The sequence below is a fragment of the Triturus cristatus genome, chromosome 6, assembly GCF_964204655.1.
Source record: "Triturus cristatus chromosome 6, aTriCri1.1, whole genome shotgun sequence".
NCBI classification, from domain to species: domain Eukaryota; kingdom Metazoa; phylum Chordata; class Amphibia; order Caudata; family Salamandridae; genus Triturus; species Triturus cristatus.
In genome coordinates this window covers 331,145,919-331,173,398 of record NC_140589.1, presented here as the reverse complement: position 1 = coordinate 331,173,398, position 27,480 = coordinate 331,145,919, and the positions used below count along the sequence as shown (strand labels likewise).

The window sequence follows — 27,480 nt, the reverse complement described above, 5'->3', positions numbered from 1 at the left end:
TCATCAATGGCGGAGACCACATCAGTGCAGACGTCATCATCGCAGGCTGCACACCCGCTCAGCTATTTTGGTGCCACTAACCCTGCGCAACGCCAGTCAGCACCACGTGGTGGTAGACCCGTGAAGGCCGCAAGGCTTCGGGTGCCACCAACCCTGTGCGCAACAACTCATGGGCCCTTTAGGATTGAGAACGCCGGAGCATCCGTCATCCAGTCACCACCGGCAGAGGGGAATGTGACGTAGTCGGCCCCTTATATTTGCCGGATGGGTGTGGTGTGTGTGCAAACCTGCCCTCAGGGAGTGGCCGTGACATGCTGACAACTAGACCAGTGACCTGCACACCACCAGCGAGTACGCCTGTGACAGGTAGCTATGTGGACCCCCCCTCGGAGCGTAAGCGGAGGGGTCTGGCCTGGCGTATGCCGGACCAGCGCAGGGCTTGCAACAATGATTCGGGGGCTCTGGGTGTGGTTCAGTCCATGTCCGGACAAGGAAGTGACTAATGCGTGTGTACCTGTTGTTGTGTTCACGGCACCTGGAACACGATAGGCAATGTAGCACACTGTGACTGGCATCCCACTAGATGAGTATCATTGACGTACGGGAAATCACTGTCCCTACATTCTTCCACACATTCATACATGAATGATGAAGGACATGAGACAGCAGTGCGTTACTGGATTTTTATTGCACATTCAGTGGAGTTTTGCAGCTGGAGCGGTACAGGGACATGCCAAACACACTTCACAATATGGGCCAGTGGAGGGCCAGCCAGAGTCCATCTGGGGAGGACAAATACTGAGGAAGAAGAAGGGTACAGTACGCAGTGTGGTCGCCGTGTCATTGGTCATCAAACAGGATATGGCAGTCCATGTCGCGGTCCAAGGTGAATGCAGCGGAGTGTATCGGGGGTCAGTGGAAGGTCATGGGGCCATGTGCGGCACCAAGAAGAAACAGGCCTGGTGGCGGAAATTAATGCTATTGCCTCCTTCTGAACTCAAACACATTCTCGTCCTCGGATGTGTGCTCTGCTCCACCTGTGGGTGTTGCAGTACCGACTGCGCACTGTGTGCCACTGACACATCAGGGGCCAGAAGAGGAATGTCGGCCGCACTGTGTGGCAGTGACGCACCAGGAGGCGGAGATGTGGATGGTGTGGGGGCAGCAGCATTCATCAGCGCCACGCCTTGTGGCAGCAAAGCCACGATGAGGATCCGCACGGCATGGTAGATCCCAGCAACATTCCGCTGATGTGCAGCGGTGGCTACCATCCTTTCCACCTCTATCCACACTATGTCCTCCATGAGCCTCCGCATGTGTGCTAGCTCACGGCTGTCATCGCTGGAGCCACTCTGAGCAGACAGGTGTCCTTCTCTGCGTCATGACTCCAGCGATGTCAGTCAGGGCTCGTTGGAGACCATGGAGCGGGCCGTGGGTGTCCGTTAAGGACTGGAGCTGTTCCCTGATGGAACCTAGACACCCAAGGATGGCATCCTGTTTGGCAGCCATGATGGTGAACCCCACCCGCACCTGCTCAGCCGTCTCCCTCTGGCACTCCAGCACACGGTGTTGGAAGGCCATGTGTTGTTCCTGGGGGTCTTGGGAGACTACTGGGGCTGTGGGTGCCTCCTTCTGGGTGGTTTGGGTAGTGGGTGGGGTCTCCTCGATGCAGCTGGGCTGCCCTGATCCTGGAGGTGAGTTCCGGATGATGTCAATGAGGAAGAAGGGTGTCGATGCTGGGGGTATCCTCCTCGTCATCAGTGAAGAGGGCTGAGACTGCTCTGCGGGAGGTGTTGACAGTGCCCCTACAATATGAAGGGGAGATAGTGTATTACAATGTGTTCACATGTTTGTAGCCGCATTGTGACAGTCTGTAGATCAGGGCCATGACCCAAAGTCATTGTGGGTGTGCAGTGTACTCTGCTTGATTGTGCATGTGTGCCATTGTGGCCATCTCCACCCGTCCCCCCAGTACCTGGTGGTCACTCACCCTGTTGCAATTGTGTTGTGTCCTGTCGAGTAGTGTCCGTCCCCCGACTCCGGCCGCAGTCTCCACACTGATGACTGTCGACACCAGCTCCTCCATGTCATCCAGCTCGAGCTGTGGCGCTGGGCCCCCACCTCCAGTCCACATTGCTGCCTTCTGGTTGGCTGCGAGTTTCTCCTTGGTCTTGCGCTTGATGTCAATCCATCGCCTCTTGGCCTCGTCCATTGACCTCTTGTGCTCTCCGACGACATTCACCTTGTCCACGATGTCCCGCCATATTCCATTTTTGGTGCCCAATGATTCGTTGGAGGTGACGAACAGTTGTTGATGGTGTTCCATCACCTCCGTGACTAGGATCCTGTTTTCCTGCGGAGTGAACTTCATCGTCCTCTTCTTCTTGACCTTGCCCTTCCCTGTCCCCGAGGTACCAGGCTGGTCGTCTGGGGTGCTTGTGGAGTTGCGCTCGTCCTCTGCGCCTGCTCCGGCTGCCTCCAAGGTGCTTGGGTGTTGGTCAGTTTGTGTTTGAGTTTTTTTCCTACTTTTATAGTGATTTTTTCCACCTGCCATGTGTGTATTGCAGGCCTGGTGCTGCTTATCGCTGATTTCCTCATCGCGCTTTGGCCCATCGCATGTTTTCTCGCGTTGAGGTTTGTGTTTTTATCTCCGTCGAGGTGGTTGTATTGCAGACATTGGCCACAGTTTCGGCAGACTATCGCATGGTATCGCCTTGTTGTGAATTCCACGTTGAGACGGGGTTGTTTTCCCATGATAGGCTGCGATGTGTAAAGTTGCGTTAGCATTTTTTGGTGATGTTTAGCACACGTTCTTGTGAATATACCCCAGACTGTTAATAAAAATGGGGTGTGGTCTGAAACGATCCTGGGGCATACTTCTATTTCTATGTTTGTTAATAAGGCCTCCCAGCGAAAACCATATTGATCCTGGAGTAGTGTTTATATGGGCATGAATAAAAAGTATACCCAGGATTAGCAGGGTGTAAAGTCCTCCGTTCATCACAGAGCCTATGAAGCCGGATCAGCTCATGGATAGATGCCCTAGTCCTAGTCACACGATGTGTAGTTTTGCGATCGGTTGAATCAATACTATAATCCATTACGCAGTTAAAATCACCCACTATAATCAGTTTCCCCACCCAGTCTAGGAGCTCTAGGGAAAGCATATCCAATACCTTCGAATTGTCAATTTTTGGGCTGTAAAGTACATATACAACAAATCTCTGGGAATTCATGTTGTGAGGTATTCAAATCCCAAAATAAGCAATCTGTTGCTTAAATGCGAGTAGGAACCCCTTTCAAAGTTCGTTACTTTCCCTACTTTTGCCTAAATTGGAATACTCAGGCTGACTCCTTTGAAGTTCTACACTTCTGCTAGTCTAATGTTTATATTACGGATAACACAATGTATTTATTATTTATATAAATTGTATCTACTTAATTAAGAGTGATGTTTGTTTTTATTAGTATAGTTATGTTAATTGTAACTAAGTTACTGTTTATATGTATTCTAAAGAGTACGTATTTATATTTATTATTCATTACAACTATTTTTATATTCTATACTCATTTTAATATTAAATTAGGCTGCATATATGTTTTGGTTTTATATATATATATGTGTGTTTGTTGATTTGTACTTTTAAGTTATTGTTAATATTTTTGAGTTCATGTTTTTTTAAATTGCTTATTTTTTAAGAATATATGTATATTAAAGTTGCATTAAATATGAAAACTGTGTTTGTAATTGTATTATTATTTAGCATGTTAATATTTCAAATAAAGTATATATAATGGTGTAAATATGTTTTGTTATATATACTTACCTTATGTTTGTCAATATTCTGTTCTACAAAGTTTTTGACTCAATATTTTGGTAGTTTACATAAAGAGGGCCAGATCCAAAACAGTTTCACGCAACGCAGCAAGACAACTTGCTGCGCTGCATTAAAGGGAGGAGGCATGAATGCACCATATCTGCAGCCTAGTGCCAAAGCATTATACTCATTCTAAGGGTGCTGCAATGCAGAACCCTTAGATAGCGGAAACAACGAGGATAAATAAAGATATTTCTCCTTGTTTCACCTCTGGTGGGAAGGTGTACAATTCTGATGCATTCCCAGTTCTAGCACTGTTAGTAAATCTGGGAATGCTTATGAATACATGGGTGGATGCGTGGGAACACTCATGTTCCACCCACATAGCGCCCCCCGACGTAGAGTAACGCAAGGCAGAGACCTGTGCTGCAATGCGTTACTCCAGATTTACCAAGCCACGCAGCGCTACGCAAAGTGGTCTTGCTTGGCTTGAGAAATCTCATTCAAGGATTTGCTGCGCCCTGCGTCCCCGTGCGTGGCACAAGGGCAACGCAGAACCCTAACAAATGTGGGCCAAAGTATGTAAAGTCACTATTTGTGTAAACAATATTTTTGACACGATATTCTGGTATGACAATATTGTTGTTCTCAATATTATGTCAAACCCTAAATGTAGAATCATAGTCCTATACCTGTTATTTACTTTCAGGTTTATAGTCCGAGAATTTCATTTCGATGAGAAAGAATTGAAGTCGGAAAAAGAAGAGCTGACACGATTAACTGCTGATAAGAAGCAACAATATGTAAGTCTGATCAAAGCGAAACGTTTTCTAGTTAGGACCTCCTTCCCAGTAGGTCAGCCACAGTCTTGCCTTCTTTTGGCACTTTTTTCACAAAAATATTCTAACCCCTTAATATTTCTGTTTCAAGGGTCCATTATTGCGCTGGTTAAAGGTGAATTTCAGTGAAGCATTCATTGCGTGGATTCATATGAAAGCATTACGGGTTTTTGTTGAGTCTGTTTTGAGGTAAGTGAACAGGTCTGTGCATAAATTAATAATAAAATGTCTGCAATGACAACATATATGTTGAGTTAGTTATGAAGTGATCAATGGGACATATTATCAAGGAAGGCGTTAAAATTATCGCCGGTTTAGCGGCAGAAAACTGCCGCTAAAACGGCGATAATGGGCTTGATAATGTGCCCCGGAGAATTCCAAGAGAAGCCCAGGTTCACACAAGAACATGGGGGCATATTATCAAGCCAGGCGATAAAATTATCGCCGCTTTAGCGGCAGAAAACTGCCGCTAAAACGGCGATAATGTGCTTGATAATATGCTCTATGGAATTCCAATTGAAGCCCATGTTAGACGTCCTTCACATTTAACATGGGCTTCAATTGGAATTCCATAGAGCATATTATCAAGCCCATTATCGCCGTTTTAGCGGCAGTTTTCTGCCGCTAAAGCGGCGATAATTTTATCGCCTGGCTTGATAATATGCCCCATGTACTTCTATTGGAATTCTCTGCGGCATTTTATCAAGCCCATTATCGCCGCTTTAGCGGCAGTTTTCTGCCACTAAACCGGTGATAATTTTTAACGCCGTCCTTGACAATATGCCCCTATTTTACTGTGATGCTGAGTGATGTGGTGTGTTGGCTGGGTACATAGTGTGAGTCAGTAAGGAGTAATACGGGAAGTTTGTCCCCAGATTGAAGTTCAACATTTTGATTAAATAGTAACTTTACATAAATTATGGCAAGCACAGGGGCATTTTTGTATGTATTAGTGTTCACATATAGCACAGACCTAGCTGGGGAGCATTAATGATTATTTAAGATCCTGCAAATCAGGAGGGTATTTTCACTTTTAAATTACACAACTAGGGGGCATATTATCTAGGAAGTGGTGGTGAGAGGCGTTAGCCTCCTTGGCTTAACGCCTCTCACCGCCACTTCAGAAACGCATGGCTGCACCATATTACCAAAAATATGGTGCAGCCTGGTGTTTCCCCCTACGTTGGCGCTAAGTCTCACGACTTAGCGCCAACGCAGGCACCCTTGCACCAGAGTGCAAGGGTGTCAGCGTGTAGGGAGGTTTGTTTATGTACAGGAAGGTGTCCCTTCCTGCACATAAACAAACCTAAAATGCCATTTTGTAACTTACATGTGTGCTGCTTCATGCAGCACACATGTAAGTTACAAAATGGCATTTTAAAAAAAGGTTTGTTTATGTACAGGAAGGGACACCTTCCTGTACATAAACAAACCTTGGCATTTTGCTTTTTCCATGTGTGCTGCACAAGGCAACAGCCACTGCACGCCCCTTTCACGCTAAGTTTGGCGTGAAAGGGGCACTATTACCAAGGCAGCGTTAAGCCACAAAAAGTGACGTTGTGGTGGTGATAGGGGCTAGGTAATATGCCCCTATGTTTTCACATTTTTATTTAGAGGGTTATTAAGTTATTAAGGTTACTGCCTTTGTATTGGGCAAAATACATGAAGCATAAGAGGATGCATAACTACAAAGTTGAGAACAAAGAAGAAAATTCAAAAGTGGCTCGAGTAACATATAGCTTCTGAACTTGTGGTGTTGCGAGTAAAGAGATGAGTTGAGTTGAGATCGTAGTATAGGTGCAGGAATCAAGCAAATCGTGGACAAAAGACAACTGTAAGGTGCCACGTAAAGGGGAACTGCTGTATGGTAGCCACCACCATGTTGAATTAACTGAAGATTTGCTTGATTCCTGGGTCCATACTACGATGGTAACTGGATCTCCGCCACTTACTCGTAAGTTCGGAAGCTATAAATTACTGCAGCAATTTTGGAATTTTCTTTGTGATCCTCTACATTGAAGCTACGCAACGTCTTATACTTACTATACCTTGCCTAATATAAAGGCAGTAACCTAGGATTGAGCAAAATTTGGTACCTGCTAAGTGTTCATTAGGATTAAAAGTGAATCCACCTAATCAGCCTTGATAAAGTTCTGTGTAGACGAAACACCTGATTGTTTTTCTCTCATGTTGCGTCGTGCCACTACCTGTATAATCTCTTCATACACTGAGGAGGAATAAAAGTATTAATGGACTTACTCATCAGTTGAATACTGACTCCTTACTAACTCACATTACTACTTTGACACTTATATTGGAGTCTGTCCAACTTTCCTTGTATATACCAAACAGCGTTTACACCAGGGCATCGTTCAACCTCGCATTAGTATGGCAATGGTGCGTTACCTATCAATGCAATGCGGAAAGTGGCTTTGAGAGGTAAGGGTAGCCTAGTCGGGTGAGCAAGATGAAGCACTTTGTCATTTCCTTCAAAAGAATAATTGTTGCTATCCTCATGCCCACACGCTTGCATAAGTTAATTATACAAAGTGCATACATTATATAAAAATACCAGACTTTGATATTACCACTGCATGTCTATTATTATGTATGAGTGGCCTTACAGAATGGCATTGTAATTAATTACTCTTCACTCGTTTGTTGAAAAATCAATTTCAGGTTTCAGGAAATGCTTTACTGAAGATGTAGCCAATCCTGTGCTCTGTACCACATCCAAAATATTTGCCACGGTTTATGGATTTATACCATGGTGCTACCGTAAGGAGTGGGTTCAGGAATCCACAGAAAAGTTCTTTTGTAACGTAACTCGTCATTGCACAGCCAAAGATTAGTGTTTCCAAACGGAAATACATCAATGGGTATTTTTATTTCGAAAACGTTTGTATTAAAAACCATGGGGCATATTATCAAGCAGGGCGTTAACATTATCGCCGCTTTAGCGGCAGAAAACTGCTGCTAAAGCGGCGATAATGGGCTTGATAATATGACCTTGAGAATTCCCATAGAAGCCCATGTTGACACCAGAACATGGGCGTCTATGGGAATTCTCTGCGGCATATTATCAAGCCCATTATCGCCGCTTTAGCTGCAGTTTTCTGCCGCTAAAGTGGCAATAATTTTAACGCCGTTTCTTGATAATATGCCCCCATATACTTTCCTTACAATGTAATTCCATATCAAATAATTGAATGCAAAAGCTGCCACACAATGTGCAAAATATTGTGTAAAAAATAGTCTAAATAATTTAATTTTAACTTTTGAGAAATAAATGACTTTTTGATATATTTCCTTTTGGAACCATAAACTTTTGGCTGTGGCTCGAGGTGTCAAGTTACGAAAGAACAAATGGGCATATTTATGACCCATTTTGCATCACGTTTGCTCCACACAACTTGGCACATGCGTGACGCAAACCTGAAGTGAGATTTATGAAGACATGCAAGGCCACTTTGCGTGGCCCTGAGCGGCTCCATAAATCTGGAGTAAAGCAACGAAGCGCAAATTGCTGTGTTGCCTTACTGTGCCCTGGGAAGGCTATCCATGGGCATTGTGTGGGTATTCCCATGGATTTTGACACATTCCCAGATTTACATAATTGGCAAACCTGAGAATGCGCCAAAAAGATATGCTTCCCCAGGGGAGGTGTAACAAAGAGAAATATCTTTATTCATCCTCGTTACTATTTCTTTCTATGTGTGCTGCATTCTGCAGCACACATAAAAAGAGGACTATGCCTCAGGATTGTTTTTGTGTAGGAAGGTGACCCTTTCTTTCTGCACCAAAACAATCCTGCATGTAACCTAGGCACCCTTGCACCATGGTGCAAGGGTGCCTGCGTTGGCGCTAGGCTGCCAAAAGGGCGCCAGCATAGGGAAAAAGCTATTCCCAGTGAGACCATTATTATGGGTAAATCCCCAAAATGAAAACTTTGGGGTCATTTATGAGCCCTTTGCGTCTCCGTTGTGTCACTTTTTGTGACGCACCTGTGGTGTAAAATATGCACCACACTGCGCAGATGCATTACGTTGTAAACCCATGCACTACATTATACCATCGTCAGGTATAATATATGCAGGGTGGGCATTCCCCCGTAAAAAAAGGCTTGTAGTAGTGGTGGTGCAGTGAAATCTATCACATTTCACTGCGCCACTTCTAGGAAGCCACTGTGGCAAATCCTTACACCTGCCTCACAGCAGGCGTAAGACTGATGTGGACCCTTTCACATGGGGATTGCCCCATGTGATAGGACACATTCCTGGAGTTGCGTCTATTTTCAGACACACTCCAGCAATGCGTCAATTTTGCGCCAACAGACGTCGTCAGGAATACTGATGTCTCTGTAAATCCTTGCGAGTTGGAGCGCCGTACAGTAAATATGGTGCATCCATGGTGTTGCACGGAAGGCGCTATGAAAATTGCTGCATCGCTGTTTTCCCCCAGTTGATGCGGCACTTTTAAAAAATGAGGCTCTTGGTTTTCAAGGTTGCCATATAAAGTCCTGAATAGTCTGGAGGAGATTTCAAAGAGCAGAGTTTTCAAAATATAAAAAAATAAGAGTATTTGTAAAGGGATCTGCAAGATCTGATGACAAACTACAACCCGTAGAACATTCCTCGTAAATGGCAGCTTCTCTCTCATGGGATCTTCATTATAATTCATAAGCTTTACAATATACCCATGCACATGCACGATCCATCGTAGATACAGTTTCAACACTTTTGAATTGTAACCCTCTAAGAAAATGAAAATGATGGGCCCGATTCACAGAACTAACTTAAGACAAAATCCTAAACTTACTACCATTTTGGTATTCACAGAAGGCACTTACTCATTTTGGTATTCACAGAAGGCACTTACTCATTTCGGTATTCACAGAAGTTAGGAGTCCTAACTTTAGGACTCCTAAATGCCTTCTGTGAATACCGAAAGTCTTAAAATTAGGATTTTTCTCAGTTTAGTAGTAGTATAGTTAGGACTCCCAACTTTAGGACTCCTAAATGCATTCTGTGAATACCGAAAGTCTTAAAATTAGGATTTTTCTCAATTTAGTAGTCCTAAATTTAGACTTAGGACTACTAAATTGAGAAAAATCCTAATTTTAAGACTTTCGGTATTCACAGAAGGCATTTAGGAGTCCTAAAGTTGGGAGTCCTAACTATACTACTACTAAACTGAGAAAAATCCTAATTTTAAGACTTTCGGTATTCACAGAAGGCATTTAGGAGTCCTAAAGTTAGGACTCCTAACTTCTGTGAATACCGAAATGAGTAAGTGCCTTCTGTGAATACCAAAATGAGTAAGTGCCTTCTGTGAATACCAAAATGGTAGTAAGTTTAGGATTTTGTCTTAAGTTGGTTCTGTGAATCGGGCCCGATATATTTAGGGCCCAGTACAAAAATAAATATTGTACCCAAAACAACTTCACTGTCAATTTTCTACCTGTAATGTTACCGCTTACAACTTTCTACTCTTGGGATAATGTGGCCAGTTGTTCTCGGCACGTGAAAATTACGATAAAATGCTAAATTATTTGGGGGGAAAATGGCTGCTTTACTACTATTGAACATTTTGGAAATAACCCGAGGAACTTGTACATTTGACTCATTTCAGGTACGGGCTGCCAGTAAACTTCCAGGCAATGCTCCTGCAAGCAAACAAGAAATCTACAAAGCGCTTAAGAGATGTTCTAAATGCCATCTTCAAACATTTGGACGAGGCGGCTTCATCTGGGATGATAGATGTATGTATTACATTGTTCTAGCTAATAATGAACCCAGCTATATTTACAGGAATGAGGAAGGAAAATATGCGAAGTTTGATACATACATATGGCCTAGCTGCAGTGAAATCTTTGGACCTCATTTATGAGGTTTTACCGTACAGCGCCGCTGGCCTCCCTGCTGAGCTGCCCTACGGTAAAATAAAAGGGCAAGAATGCGCCGTATCTATGAGATAAGGCGCATTTGTCTCCTTTTCCCCTGCATCCGCGGCTAATGGGCTGCCCTGCGCCAAGGCAGGCACCTTTGCACCATGGTGCAAGGGTGCCTGTGTTGAGGGGATGATTGTTTTTGTGCCGGAAGGGAAAGGCTGCAGACACACATAGAAAAATGAAAAATGTAGAGAAATAAAGGTATTTCTCCTCATTGTGCCTCCCTTACACCTCCCCTGGTGAGGCATACATTTTTGGCGCTGCCTCAGATTTACAATTTCTCGTAAATCTGGGGCAGTGTCAAAATGCCATGGATGTTGCTGTGAACGCCCCCAGCAACACCAATTGCACGCCCCTTTAACGTAGAAAACTGCATTAAACGGTACGATGTTTACGAGGCAGCATTAAGCCTAAAAAAGTGGCTTAGTGCTGCCTCGTAAATATGGAGTAGGCTCCTGCACCACGGAACTTCACAAAAAGAGATGTTCCGACGGCGCAAGGGGCCTCATAAATGAGGCCCCAAGTTTTTATACAATCGATTGCAACTTTAATTTTATGAAAGTACTTGGGGGCATATTATCAAGAAACGGCGTTAAAATTATCGCTGCTTTAGCGGCAGAAAACTACCGCTAAAGCTGCGATAATGGGCTTGATAATATGCCCTTGAGAATTCCCATAGATGTTCTGGTGTTCTGGTGTCAACATGGGCATCTATGGGAATTCTCTGCGGCATATTATCAAGCCCATTATCGCCGCTTTAGCGGCAGTTTCTGCCGCTAAAGCTGCGATAATTTTAACGCGGTGCTTGATAATATGCCCCTTGGTGAGACTAAAACGTGGAATGACTTGCTGTGCTCAAGTGAGTCTTGTCAATGTCTGCATCTAATGATGATGCCAGACACAACAAAAGTGGACAGTGAGCTAACTTCACTCCTATGGAATGGTGCTCCTGTGCTACTCCCACAAGGAAAGAACAGGCATTCGGATATCAGTGCCAAGATGGAGGAGATCGTTTCCACTCGTGTTGGTTTTCCATTGCCATTTTATGTTAACTCATAGTAGATCTATACTTTTACTTATGTGTTGCTATGCTATTGATATTTTTTCAGTGCACAAGCCTGGTGCCAATGTTTTATCAATGCATTGCCGTGTGGATCTGGAAGGGGGGAAGGGGCGGTGGGGGTGAGCGGGGGTACAAGTGAATTATGTGTCAATCTTCCTGGGGTATAGGGAGTGTGAAAGGAAAAGCTGTAGGTTGTAATTGTTTTGTAACACAATAACATGTAAATACCTGTAAATGAATGGCACACATTCAGCAAAAATTAAGCATGTTGTTTTTGTAATTCTAAAGTGTGATTGAAACCAAGATTTTAATAGGATCAAAGCAAATTAAGACACTTTGGGGCTTATTTATGAGCCCTTGAGACACTTTTGCGCCCCCATGCATCACTTTTTGTGACACACTGGCGGCATAAATAATGCGCCATGTTGTGCCCTATTTGCAAAGTGACGCATCTAGACAGATGCGTCACTTTGTAAACCCCTGTGCTACATCATACCTGCGCCAGGTATGATGTATCCAGGGTGGGCGTTCCCCCGCATCAAGGCCTCGTAGAAGTGGCGGATTGAAATCTATAAGATTTCAGTGTGCCACTTCTAGGACGCAATTGTGTGAAAACCTTACGCCTGCCTCGTGTGAAAGGACACATTGCTGAAGTTGCGTCTGTTTTCAGACACACCCCAGCAATGCGCCACTTTTACGCATACAGATACGTCAGGAATACAGACGTATCTATAACTCCTTGCAACATGATGCACTGTACTTTAAATACGGCGTATCTATGGTGTCGCAAGGAGGGCGCACTGAGAAGTGTTGCATCGCTGCTTTGGCGCAACGATGCAACACTTCTCATAAATGAGGTCATTTACTTATTTGGGGATGAACGAATGTTAAATATTCACTGAAACCCGATTTACACACATTATCATTTGTTTTATCAGTAAAAGTGTATGTTTGCGCAAATTTAGTGGCCATTTCAAAGGAAAATGTGCTGCCTTTAAATGACAATGTGGTGCCCCATGATGCTTTAGTTGCATTAAAAAATAGCCTGCGTTTGCACTAGCCGAGCGGCAAGCCCTAACGTCTACCCCAGTGAATTCTTCAACGCTTATATAACAATTACTTGAGCCCCATGTCCTCAATACTATTCCAGATGCAACCAAAGCTGGCCGCCTACCAGCAGACTGGAGGCATGCTGAGATTGTGGTTTTCCCCAAACCCGGTAGACCCCCGGAATTGCATGCCCCCTATCGCCCTATATCTCTTTTAAATATGGAGGCGAAGATACTTGCCAAAATCCTTGCAGACAGACTATTACCACACACATCAGATTTGGTTCACCTCGACCATGCCCTGCCGCTCTACTCGCCACAACATCAGAAGGACCACAATGCTATAGCAGCGGTAGATCGATTTGACAGGCCAGCCGCACTCCTATTAGTGGACATGGAGAAGGGCGTCGACTCGTTAGCTGGATATACTTATTTGTAATATTTAAGAGACATAAATGCGGTCTGCGCTTCCTTGCCTATATCCGCCTTCTATATACAGACCTGACTGCAGCGGTTCGGGTCGTGGACTGCATATCGGCCCCCTTTCCGATACAACGGGGCACAAGGCAAGGATGCCCTCTCTCCCCCTTGTTTGCACTCGCGATTGTACCTTTAGCGATTTGGGTCCGGAAAGATGCACTGTTCCGTGGGTTTGAATAGACATTTTGGATCGCATCGCAGTGTATGCAGATGACGTCCTATTTTTCCTCACGGATCCCCGCAGATCGGGTCCCAGAATATTACAGATAATGCGGGTGTTTGCGGAAACATCGAGCCTATACATGAATGTAAACAAATCAACCATATGGCCCCTGCGGGGCACACTAGGACAGGGAACCTGGGCCACAAACTTAACATATGCCACAACCGGGATACAGTACCTCGGTGCCTATTTTACAGAGGACCCAACAATATCGTAGGATCGTAACATCTCTGCTGTAACCAATAGAGTGCAACCAGACATAAGTGCATGGTCTGGGTTACCTCTATCCCTATATGGACGTTCCGCAAATCTTTAAAACGATTTTGTTCCTGCAGTTCCTATACCACCTACAAAATCACCCCTTTCCTGTCCCCTCATCCTGATTTTGTCAAATCAATGCGATACTCGGACAGTTCCTGTGGGGTGGTGGTGCCTCTCCAGTTGCGCTCCGTCCCTGCTTCCAGTCAACATACTGCGGCAGAATAGCACCCTCCGATATGCAGTCCTATCATGCAGCATCCCTTTACAGGTAATCAATGATTGGTGGTATGGACCGAGAAATGACCCGGCTTATGCGGTAGAGAGATGGCTCCTCGAGGATCCTACGCTCACATCATATTTATATAGCCGACACAGGGGCAGATTTACGAGGACTGGTGCATCCCTGCATGTCAGCAGGGATGCACCAGTAAAGATGCGACATGCAGGAATACCCTTGCGCCACCACATTTACAATGTGACGCACCGTGGTGCAAGGATAGCCAGATGCGTGTCTGGCATAAGGGCAGAGCTTTGCTGGAGTCGTGTCGCAAGCAGGACGCGACTCCAGCAATGCTCAGGGGCGCCCTATGCCTAACATGCTGCGTCACTCCTTACGCCTGCTTCGAGCAGGCGCAGGGTTGTGACGCAGCATGGACGTAAAAGTGACTCCGTGAAATCTTGTAGATTTCACTGCGTCACTTTTACGGGGCTTCCTTACGACGGAACACCCACCCTGCATACATTATACCTGACGCAGGTATAATGTAGCGCGGGACTTTACAATGACGTATCTCACTAGATGCATCACGTTGTAAATCTGTCGCATGGAGGCGCATTGTTTAAGACGCCGCTGCGTCACAGAAGTGACGCAACGATGTGTAAACATGTCGCAAGCGGCTTGTAAATCCGCTCCTAAATGTCCAGACCCTACCACCCACTATCAAGGTGGTAATACTCATATGGCTACAGGCTCTTAGACGTAATGGGTTGGTGAGGCCGCCTTACACGGGTAACCCCCTTATGGCGCAACCGTCTATTATCTCACCTAGCTGATCTATAGGGATTTCGGGGATGGGACCAGATAGGAATCTCCACTATTGGAGGCGTAATGCACGGCCTTAACCTTACATCGTTCCAAGAACTCGACCATGAATACTCTATGCCAAATGCACAATTGTACAAATCCCTGCAGTTCCCACACGCTATTACACCAAATATAACGCAGATCGAATCCCTTCCAGACTTCAACCCACTTGAGGGAAAACTCCTGACTGGAGACCTGGGCGACCATAAAATCTCTAAAATATCAAACTCTCATTACAAATTACAACTGGGTCGAGGCCTTAGAATCCCCACGCGGAGCCACCATTTCCATGAGATTGAGATTAATTCAATTTAAAATCCTCCATAGAGCCTACTACACTCAACATAGAATGTGGCAAGCTGGCCTGATATAATCATCTATATGTTTGAGATGTCAGGAAGATGAAGGCACTCTAATACACACAATATGGTCATGTTCATGGCTGGAAAGATTCTGGTCCGGTGTAATGGCATGTCTGTCCGATGTGCTGGGGTGGATACTCCGCAGATCTCCAAGATTTACCCAGCTTCACATAACAGATGAGATTGGGAGCAACAGATACAAACGTCGCCTATTTTGGCTGGGTCTCACTGTAGCCAAAAGAGACATTGCACGATTATGGAAATCAGATAAGCCCCCGGCTATCCGGGCATGGAAAAAAGATCTAGGGGCATATTATCAAGGGCTGGCGATAGAATTATCGCCGCTCTAGTGTCTGTTTTTGGGGGAAAAGCGGCAATAATGTTATCGCATTATTTTTAACAAGGACACGCTAGCGCGTGTTTCCTTCATTTAGCTCCCCTTTTTGTCACGACTCGCATCGATAATGAGATGCAAAGTAGGCGTGGCTATCAAAACAACACGGGAAAATATCGCTAAGGCAGCTTCGCGGCGATATTAACAATGAGGCGTAACGATAATCATAATCGCTCTAACTCTGCCTTAACGCAGGGATTTAGGGGCATATCAGCAAGGCGAGCCGATAGAATTATCGCAGCTTTTGCGGCTGTTTTCGGCCGAAAAGCGGCGATAATTTTATCGCCTAATTAGCAAGCTCACGCTATCGCGTGAAACCTTGCATTAGCGCCCGGATTCTTAACACCCAGCTTTGCATCTCTAATGAGATGCAAAGTGGGCGTTCCTGACCTGACATGACAGGAGAAATGTTGCTAAGCAACATTTCTCCTATCATCAAGCCCCACGCTATGAAGCATAGCGGCAAGAAAAGTAGCGATAGCCTCTGTTATCGCTACTTTCCTTACGTCTGCTTCAGGACTGATTTAGCCATGATATCCTATGGAAGGTGGATATCATGGCTAAGTTTGTGAGTCCCTATCATCAAGCTAACGCCACATTGCGTGAGATTATCGCTGGGTTTCCAGCGATAATCTCACGTTAGGCAGTTAGCGCTAGGATTTTTATCGCTTTTGAGATAATCGTTGCTAATAGCACGCTATCTCAGCGATAAAAATCCACGCTAGCCGGCGATAATTATCCTAGCGCTAAGTGCGCTTAGCGATAATTATCGCCGGTTGTTGCTGATATGCCCCTTAACGTCTGCTGACTAAGGCATACCTAACATGGGAGGTGGGTATGGGGTAAAGGCCACAGGGCCTTATCACCAAGCTTATCACCGTTTTAAAAGGGACATCGCTGGTTTTTCAGCGCTGTTTTGCCATTTTCAAGCTATCGCTGGAATATTTATTGCCATAGCGCTAAGTGTTGATAATACAGCGCTAGCTTGGCGATATATTCCAGCAATAGCCGGCGATAATAAAAAGCACGCTAAGCGCGCTCAGCAATAATTATCGCTGGGGCTTGATAATATGCCCCCTGGACTTTTGTATGAGGTTTGAGCTGCTGGTGTTTCAAGCTAAGGGATGCCGACAGAAGCACTCACAAATTTGGAACCGATGGGCCGAGTATCATGGACTAACACTTGCAGATCATCCTTCAATTTCAGATATCATAGACTCTCTGCCTTAAACAAGGAACCCCACGACGTGGCCTGTGCTTGTCATTTTTATTGAACTTCAAAGCTACCCAAAGATTGACTTATACAAATACTGTGAACGTGGCCTGGGTTTAATTGTTTTGTTTGACCTGTTCATATGTGACATGATAAATATATACAGCATTTTGGCCATTGCGTGTTTAAATGCAATAAAATGTGTTATGAAAAAAAAAAAAATAGCCCGCCTCATGCCCATTACAGCAAGGTGGGTCTGGAAAGTTTGGGGTTCTCAATATTGGGGATCCACTGCACTAAAGTCTTAATTTTTTTTTTTTTTTTTTTTTTTTTTTTAAAAAACCTTTATTGACATTTCGATCATTGACAAGTATGGGCCTACAACCCCCCAGGGCCGGCCGCTAAGCAATCAGAGCAATAAGGTCAAATATAAGCACATGCGGCACCTCGGTAGCAAAATCTTCATACTAAGATAGTTCGGCCCGGGAGCCGCGCAGGTAGGACACCAGGAGAAAAGGGGTTTTTCATTTTATAATGAAACAAAACAGTAGGATCAGGTGCCAAACAATTTCCCAACAGCGATAAAGGGCAGGCCGCATGATAGACGTTAGCAATAAACAGCAATCTATTGAATCCATGGCGCAAACACAGGAAATGATGGGAAAGAATATCAAAAACAGTTGCGCCTGCAGGCCCCCATACCTAACGCCCAGAGAACCCCCGGAAACTGTGGCACACACGGAGAGGCAACGGTTCACAGCAAAAGAGGCGTACCACGCTGATCCCAGAAAAGAAGAAACAAGAAGAAACGGAGAAGAAAAAGGAGGCCATGGAAAAAGAGAGGAAGACTGAGAAAGAAGAGTCCCCCCCCCAACCCCCCACCCTGCACCTCTGCAAATGAGTATGGCCCCTCCCCCCAGCAGTGTGCCTGTCGCCCTGGAACTAGACCCGAAATATAGAAGAAACAGGGAAAAAGGAATAAGAAAGAACCCCACCAGGCGGGGGGGTGGAGAAAATATAATAAACTGGAGGAGGGCCTTCAGAACATACCCCCGGCTTCTCCCTCCCGCACAGTAAGGTATCCCAACAGCAAACAATAAGTAGCACCAAATCGACCATAACAAAAGGGGGAATGGGGAGCATTGCGCACCGAATATGCTAGTAGCTATGTCCTGGGAGTACACAACCATGAGTCCGCCCGTCTACCAGATGACCACCCCGAGGGATCAGCCTCATGCTGCCCATGCCTACCCCTCGACCCAGCGCCATGTCCGATGTTCCAAGGTGAAGGGATGTCCCAAAACAACCGGGAAGCGACGCACACAGGTGGGGTGGAGGTCTCAGAACGCCAACACAGTCCGCATCTCGGAGGGACGTCTTTCCCAGTGCTGCCCCAGGATCTGCACTGCACACAAGGTCCGGGAAGGCTGAATCATCCAAAGTAGACAGACATTGCTGGTAAAGTCCCTGGGTCACCGGAGGTCGTGCACGGGACGAGGCCACCACCCTCCACTCGGAACCACTGCCTCCGGAACAGATCAAACCCTCAGTCAGCCGATCATACGGTAGCATACTGTCCGGAGTGTCCGGCTGCGCACTAATCGCAGGGATGGCCGCGACATTGTCCTCCTGTGTGCAGTGTAGGAAGTCCCTGTGTAACTGTGGACCAGTATGCCGCCATTGTCCCAACGCTGATGCCACACCGTCGATCTTACTCCCCAAGACCTCGATGCCACGAGCCAAGGAGGAATGAAGGGCACCAAGGGCCTCAAGGAGGTCGCCGTACCCCAGCACTGCTCCCCGCGGTCGCTCTGCCACACTCCCAAAAGTCACACACTCCCAATCCTGCTGCGACCCGGTGGACAGGATAGTAGGCTGCATCGCGACAAGATGGCCGCCGGGGGAGGCCCGACTCGTATGGGGGCCGGGACCCAGGGACAAGCACCTCGGGGTCCACGTCGCTGGAGACAAGGGTCCGGGGGTAGGTACAAATTCAGCCGTTGCGTGGACTCGGGCCACAGTCGTCTCCACCAAGGACCAGCAGCCGCGAAAATCCGGGAGCAGTCTGCAAGGATCAGGGCGAGCTAGGGGCGGTGTCCGGGCAGCTCACCGTCAAAGGCAGGGGCAAACACCGAAGAGTCTGAGAACTGCACCCCCGGGCATGCCCTCGATCCACTACGCTTCAGCAACGGGAGCGGCCGTGGCTAGATGCAGGCCGGGGGCAGCACCGCTCCTGTGGACCGACTCCACCCAGTCACCACAGGCCGTTGTTGTTAAACTGCCACCCGGCCAAGGCGTCCACTCGAGGTCCCGACTCCGGGGCTGCACGGGCCGCAAAGTTCATCCGCAGATTTCTCAGGCGGTACAGTAGCCAGAAACCCCGGAGTCACACGATCGGTTGCCACTCTCCTTCACAAACACGATCCCATGGCGCAAGCTGAGGATATAGTACAGGATATCCGTGCGGGATGCGGAGGTTCACGGAGCCGGGAATTTACGCTGCCGTCTCGGTCGCCATCTTGGCTCCTCACTAAAGTCTTAATTAATGTATTCTTAATTAATGTAGAAGCAGTTTGCCCCACTTTGAGGTGGCAGGGCTCCCATGAGACTAATATTTGGAAAATGCCTAAAGACACCGTAACAGAATAATTTAAATGTATCTTCATCCTGCTATCGCTGTTGCCAAAGCATCACAGTTAACCCTATGGGGCAGAGTTATAAGCCCTGTGCGTCACTTTTGCGCCGCCGTTGCGTCACTTTTGTGACGCAGTGGCGACGCAAAGCCAGCGCCATGCTGCGGCAGATTTACAACGTGACGCATCTAGGAAGATGCGTCACGTTGTAAAGCTTGCGCCACATGTGGGCGTACCTTCACAGGGGGGGACGTTCCGGCGCAGGAACGCCTCCGAAAAGTGGCTGAGTGAAATCTACAAGATTTCACTCAGTCACTTTTCCGGCCATGCTGCGTCAAATCCCTGCGCCTGCTTGAAGCAGGCGTAAGGATTGACGCAGCATTGTACCGATAGGGCACCCCCGAGCCTTGCTGGAGCTGCGTCGCGCTTGCGACGCAACTCCAGCAATGCGCCGCCCTTCCGCCATCAGATGCGTCACGCATCTGTTTATCCTTGCGCCACGATGCGCTGCATTGTAAATGCGGCGCATCTATTGTGGCGCAAGGGTAAACTTGCGTGACGCATCTTCCATGGCGCATCCATGCTGATTTGCAGGGATGCGCCAGGGAACATAAATCTGCCCCTATGTTTTTGGGTGAACCAGATTTCCATAACTACTAAGGGCCTCATTTATGAAAAGTGACGCATCGCTGCGTGAAAACAGCGATGCGTCACTTTTCACTGCGCCGTCCCTGCGACACCAATGATGCGTCATATTTACAGTATGTCGCATCATGTCGCAAGGAGTTACAGATACGTCAGTATTTCTGACGTATCTGTAGGCGCAAAAGTGAAGCATTGCTGGAGTGTGTCACAAAAGTGACGCAACTCCAGCAATGCGTCCTTTCACATGGGCAAGTCCCATGTTGATAGTGCCTGCGTCACTTTGGCAGGCGTAAGATATTGACGCATTAGCGTCCAAGAAATGGCGCAGTGAAATCTTATAGATTTCACTGCGTCACTTCTACGACCCTTGCTTGCGTCAAAACGCCCCCATTTCATACATTGGGGCAGATTTATGTTTCCTGGCGCATCCCTGCAAATCAGCAGGGATGCGCCAGGAAAGATGAGTCACACAAGTTTACCCTTGCGCCACCACAGATGCGCCGCATTTACAATGCAGCGCATCATGGCGCAAGGATAAACAGATGCGTGACGCATCTGATGGCATAAGGGCGGCGCATTGCTGGAGTCGTGTCGCAAGCACGATGCAACTCCAGCAATGCTCAGGGGCTGCCCATACCGAACATGCTGCGTCATGCCTTACGCCTGCTTCAAGCAGGTGCAGGGTTTTGACGCAGTAGCGTCGGAAAAGTGACTCATTGAAATCTTGTAGATTTCACTGCGTCACTTTTCCGAGGCTTTTTCCGACGGAACGCCCACCCTGCATACATTAAACCTGACGCAGGTTTAATGTAGCGCAGGGCTTTACAACGTGACGCATCTCCCTAGATGCGTCAGGTTGTAAATAAGGCGCAACATGGTGCATGGTTTACGCCGCCGCTGCGTCACAGAAGTGACGCAACGGCGGCGTAAATGTCTCGCAAGGGGCTTGTAAATCTGCCCCATTATACCTGGCGCAGGTATGATGTGGCGCAGGGGTTTACAAAGTGACGCATCTTAGATGCGTCACTTTGTAAATATGACGCAACAAGGCGCATTTTTATGCCACTGGTGCGTCACAAAAAGTGACGCACCGGCAGCGCAAAAGTGACGCAAGGGCTCATAAATAAGCCCCTAAACATATAGGAAATGTCCCTTGAAACAACGAGTGATTCTGAAGTATCTTTCAGACTGTAGGAGTCTTTCTCCGTTTTTCAGGGTCTTGTATAGGGTCAAGTACCGATTTGTATCATGTGTGAAGGGACAACTGCACTAATTTCCAACTTGATTATTCAGTTATTGAGATTTGATAATTCGACCGTGCTTCGCCTATTCCACTACAATCGAGAATTCAACAGCAGCTTCACGCTAATAGTGAAATACTCCCCTCTGGTGGACAGTATCAGAATAATCTCGCAAACATTTTTTTCTAAACCATTTGATCCATTTTATATTTTTGTTCCTCTCTCATAATGTGCTCAGTTAATTAGGCAAAATGTTTCTATGTGCCTTGTTTTCAAATGATCTTTGAGAGATTACAGCAGATTTAATATACCGATGCCTCGTCAATGTAACCTACTTCTATCACGCATGCCTATGGAAGAGTACCGTCTTAAAAACAAGTACTGTTGAAAAAAATCACTCTTTAAACAATGTGTGCTCCTTTTCAAAGGCGGCAAACAGTGATTGCCAAGAGATAGTTTATTCGTCAATTACCGACTACAGCACCTGTCACCTTTCTGAGAAAAGGGGCGCAGGGGGCACCTGTAACACCTCCCACACACCCACTGGAGCTTACAGGGGTAACCTTCCCCATAATGTCATTTAGGGGCTAATTAATGGGAGTTTGGCAAGGCAGCGCATCAAGGCACCTTAAATGCAGAATACAGCACACATGGAAAGAGAAACAAACGAGGATAAATAAACATATTTCTCCTCGTTACGCCTCACCTCGTCACGCCTCACCTCGTGAGGCGCATGGATATGGCAGTTCTCCAGATTTACAATCATCACTTTGTAACTTTGAAGCAGCATCAAATTCCATGGGTGCTGCATGGGAAAAACCACTGCAACACGCATGGAACGCCTCTCGGGTGCAGAGTAAGGCGATGCAGCGATTTGCGCGGAGTTGCCTTACTCATGATTTATGAGGCCACTCAAAGTCACACAGGGTGGCTTTGCGTGAATTCATAGATCGAAATGAGGGCCCTATTTCACACATGTACCACTTTATGTTGTGCAAAAGTGATGCAGGGTTCTCATAAATAAGCCCCCTGGTTATGAAGGGGTTGCCAGGGACACCAGTTACACCGCCCACACACCCGCTGGAGCTTACAGGGGTAACCTTCTCCTTGGCAAATTAGGGCTGCCAGGAGGCATATGATAGAGTTGTTTCCTCTGGCTAGAAATCCTTCTGCCTCCTGAGATCTGAAAAATGTTCTCACCGGTTTGATGCAAAGAACATTCGAACCGATGAGCTGCTATGCCGTTATGGTTCTTTTATGGGAGACTTCCTTTCTAGAGACCATAATATCAGCTGGGCACGTATGTGAGCAACAACCCTGCAGTCACTTCTTGCTAGCCATATCCTTCTCTGCAGCTTCATGTGGCGACGATCTGTGGATCCACCATTCACCGATATTACAAGGCTCAGTCAGTGTCAATGCTCCCTTACCAGCGGCACCTGATGGAACAAGATAGGCGCGATTGGGAGTTAACCTAAAATATAACTCAAAAGAATTGGAGAATATAGACAGAGTTGCACAGATGTTTGCACATCTGTGGAAAACAACAGAGGTTCACGGCTTTGTTTTGCTGTCTACTTCAAAACCCATTATTAGCTACAAAAGCTGGTTATTACCAAATAAAAATAATAAGCCATTTGAGCCTCGGAACCTTTCACTGGTCAGTGTTGTATTATAGTTCTCATAACTCATCCTTCTTCCGTCCACCCAAAATAATGTGGGAGATCCACCTAAGCAAAGTGACCATTCCCCGTACATCTTTTTCACGTTGCCATGTTTGCCATGTTTTCCATACATTATTGCCCTTCTTTGGGACCAAACCAAGAACCTGCTTTCCCTCATGGACGCCATTTAGAGATCGCCAGGCGTCGCAGCTGCAACCGCTGGCTATCCTCTTGTGACCCCCTAGCACTGCTTTTGCACCCCCTGGACTCGGAGATGGCAAAAACAATTCCAAGCACCGAGGGTGCACAGTGTTCTAATGAACACTGTTTACTTCCTGTTGATCACACTGGGAGATTACACTTTGAGTAACAAAAAACATTCAGAAGGGGAATCTGCACCCTTCATAATACAAAACAAAAGTAAACAAATTAAAAAAATACATATTTTTTACTTTGTTGCCACAGTCCATCATTGTGAACATGTAAAAAAAATAATTGGGAATGGAACCGTCGTTTCTATGTTCTTCTAGTGCTATAGTTTGTTACAAGTGATGATGTCAAAACTTATTAACCATAAAAAGGAGGAAATCAAGCCAACAACATAATTCATATGCAATATATAGTCCCTATGAATTAATACCAATGGGCCCGACCACTACTGTTATATTTAAACCTTTTTTGTGCATCTTCATTCGATTTAGCTATAACATTTCAATTCAGGGCCACGGGTCATATGATATCACTTTCTGTAATGTCACTGAGGTCAATAAAAGTGTGTGAGGTCACTTCCGCTACACCTGTCTTTTTGGTGAATCAGTGTTCATGCTTTACAGAACCTGAAGGTAATGGAGCTGGCAAAGTTGCTGCTAATTCATGCATCACACATTGTTACACCGTGCACGGAGCCCTTACCTCCATGCGGTGCCCATGCGTGCCGGGCTACGGTGACATGTGTGGCATTTTCAAGGCACATTCCGGCTCATATTATATGAAGGACTTCAGCCAAGGCTGCCCCTCATGCATTCTGCTGTAATTACACACTAGAGAGTGTCTACTGTTAGGAGCCAAGATGTGTCTTGGAAGTCCACCTGTTGTGAAGGTCCTTAGGTGCCTGTCGATGCCTTCTCTTCCTCCTTTTGTTACTCAATGGATATTGAATCTAACCACATGGTTGAGAACGAGGAAGAGGTGGGACATGAGAGTAGGAGTTCTGCATATGCCTCATGCATTCCTGTGTGATACAGTCAAAACAGTGTTAACAGCTTTAGAAGCAATTATTAAGTGGCCAAGTAGCTGCAAGATTGCCTTTGGCAAAGAGTCTAAGGAATAAGAACAACAGAGGCACTGTAAATGTACCTTTATCCTATTTTGCTATTGAGTGGGAAGCACTGTAGTTTCACAGATTCCCCACAAGATCACTTTTAGCTTTATTTTTTGTGAAGAAAAAAATCCTAAACATCGTAAAAAGAATATGCTAAAAGTACCTTTAAAACAATGTGTGAGGTGTTTCTTATACTGCTGTTCAGCGGAGGTGCGTCCATTGGGGCACAGGGGCGTTGCCCCACTCGCACGCGGACGCACAGCTGCTGTGCTGTGTGCAATGAATTTGAATGAATTGGTAGCTCTATAAATTGGTAGCTTCATTCAATTCCGGCCGGGAGTCGGGACATGAAGGGGCTGGGGCCGGGGGGCGAGCACTAAGGTTGAGTGACAGTTTCACCTCACCCAAGACAGCGGCTTGCAATTTGCGCATGCTCGAGTTTGTCTCATGAACAGCACGAGCATGTGCATTCGCCGCACTGTCTGTCAGCCAGCCAGCCACTAGTTGTACTGAGAGGGAGGGGGGCCGAGAGGCCGAGGGTTGCCTCATGCAGCAGCCCCCGTCTCTCGGTATGGGCGAGCCCTATCCGTGCTCTTTAGCCAATCCAGGGCAGGCGCTGCTAATGCAGCGTCTCTGGATTGGCTGAGACAGTCTCAGATACCGCGCGGCAGCCTACAAAAGAAGCATTGGGTGCCGCGCAACTATGGACAATCACTGTGGCTTATGTCTGAACAGTGATTGGCCATGAGGTGCGCAGCGCACTCTGCAGTCCGCGCGTCATCACGCACGGTGCATGCCACTGCCATACACACCTCGTGGCGGCGGTGACTGTGTAGTGTGACTTCTGTGTCGTTCGTTGTCCACTCCACAGCAATTGTTGTTGTCCCTGACTCCCGTGACTTGACTACGTCTACCTGTCAGGGCTGCTACCTGTCCATTGGTGAGTACATCAGTACAGGCCCTGAAAGTGAAGTCTGAAGGACTCAGTCAGCTGTCTTAAAGCATAAATATCTGGAGGCACATAGGTGGGTTAATATTATTATTGTGAGTGTTATGGAGCAGAAAACGTTGCTGCAGAGAGTGGTGTGGCTTTTTCAGGTCGATATAACCTATATAACCCAATGTGGACATACGTGTTCCCGTGTCCCCCCCCCCAAATATCTCACTTTGAAAACGTTGGCACGTATGTCTTAAACCCCCCGACATGGGAGGACTAGTGCGTCCCAATATTAGCTGGCTCCTAATACCAAGTAGGAGTGTTGAGGGTGGCAAACACAAAGTTGCAAATATCTCATTAGCACTCCTTAGAATAATCGAGGCTTCATAGAACCGCTAGGATCATTCTTTCTAACATTTTTCTCTTCGTTATTCAAAACACCAGCCACTGGTTAACAATTAACTCTAGACTACTACAGACGAAAACGTCGTTCGTTTCTACGTTGGAATCCAGCCACATTCCATCGCCTTTTCCACAAGCAAACCATCACATCACAAAGGACCCTTTTCTAACGTCATTGCAAGTGCGGTGGTGTGGAAGGTCACACCGTTCCTTTCCCGCTAAGCGGAACCTCTGCTGAAAATTGCGCGCGTGCAGCGGAGGTACCCGGAACCCGACCAAGGCGAACACTGCACAGCGTTGCAATAAAGAAAGACACAGGGCGGGTCATGGTCATGGAGCGGAACGCCTCTCCTGACCCGCGCACGACTGCCTTGTTTTCCTCCTGTATATCCTCCTGTTCTGCTGTGGTGCCAAGCTGAAGGACCAAACTGAAACTTATACATCAGGTATGGCGCGTGCCTCTCAAATTCAGCTGTTAGCGGACGAGGGCACGTGCCCGCCATGTCCGGCCATTGTCACTTGTCGCTGCCAAGTGGCGGTTAGAAAAGTGCGTTGTGATACATTCTCCGCCCTGCCCTCTTTAACATAACATATTTAAAATAACCCAAATAGAAGTGAAAAAAACCTAAAGAAGTTCAGAATGTGATAGATATTTTATTAGGTATCAGTTGACAGTGTATGGAAAATCCATACGACAGGGGTCACCTTCTTTTTACTACCATTCGTCCACCTGACCAAAAATAAAAGACTCCATAAACTTCCTTTGGTACACCGAGTGCAGTCAGGGTCTTACTCTTCGCCAGAAGGGGGTGAAGGGGGGATGTCGGCTTGGGAACCTCCTGGCATTTCCACTCAGAGTACAAAGCGCGCAGCGAGAGCCCCCCTCCTCCGTGCATCCTCCAGGAGCGCGCCTCGAGGCGGAGCTGGTGGGCGCTGTGTGTGGGCAGACGGGCCGCTGCTGCTGGCTCCTTGTTGGGTTCAGTTACCTTACATCACGAAAAGGGGTTTGTGAGCAAGACATGATTTTATCAGAGTCTTGTAAATAAAGCAGGTAATTCCACCGAAGACCCTTTCAAAATGTATATGTGGTCAACCTGTCCATCAGCCACTGGCAGTCAGGAAAACTCCACCTCTCAGTATATTGTGACTCCCAAGGCCCATCTTTTCATCCAAACAAATGTTTGGTTTTATGTGGCTGGTTTGGCCAGACTGTGGGGTCGGCAGTAAGAGAGGGGCTGGATTGGCCAGGCTGTGGGGCTGGCAGTAGGAGATGGGCTGGAGTGGCCAGGCTGTGGGGCTGGCAGTAGGAGATGGGCTAGATTGGCCAGACTGTGGGGTTAGCAGTAAGAGATAGGCTGGATTGGCCAGGCTGTGGGGCTGGCAGAAATGCATTGTATCACGAAGTCTGCTATAAAGCTCTGTGGTTATACTGAATAAGCAGCTACCTATGTTATATGACATCTCTTTATTAATGTTATAACTGCACTTTCACAATTGCTTTATTAACCTTCCTGCTTTTTCAAATTTGCTTGAAAATGCACCATTTTTCTTCTCTTTTTCAAAATTTTCTCGGGGGAGACCGGGCATATCAACAAGGCGGCGCTATCAAATCATCGCCGCTTTTGCGTCCTTTTTCGGACGAAAAGCGGCGATAATTTTATCGCTTTATCAGCAAGGTCACGCTATCCCGTGAATCCTCGCCTTAGCGCCCCTTCCCGTAACGCCCACCTTTGCATCTCTAATGAGATGCAAAGTAGGCGTTCCAGCTCAAAATAACTGGAGGAATGTGGCTAACCGACATTTCTCCAGTTATCAATGAACACGCTAACAAGCATAGCGATAAGAAAAGTAGAGCTAACCTTGGTTATCACTACTTTCCTTACGCCTGCTTTTCCTTTGAC

The 27,480-nt window shown here is 46.6% G+C and overlaps 1 protein-coding gene across 2 annotated transcripts in view; it reads left to right on the top strand.

Moving 5' to 3' along the window:
* The window catches only part of ATP6V1C2 (ATPase H+ transporting V1 subunit C2), a 283,506-nt gene that overhangs the window by 241,515 nt on the left and 14,511 nt on the right, over positions 1 to 27,480 (top strand). For both annotated transcript variants that reach the window (XM_085610702.1, XM_085610700.1), the window contains 3 exons: positions 4,528 to 4,621; positions 4,749 to 4,846; positions 10,289 to 10,418. In XM_085610702.1, the coding sequence (XP_085466828.1) occupies positions 4,528 to 4,621; positions 4,749 to 4,846; positions 10,289 to 10,418 (322 nt within the window). The remainder of the gene's footprint in view (positions 1 to 4,527; positions 4,622 to 4,748; positions 4,847 to 10,288; positions 10,419 to 27,480) is intronic.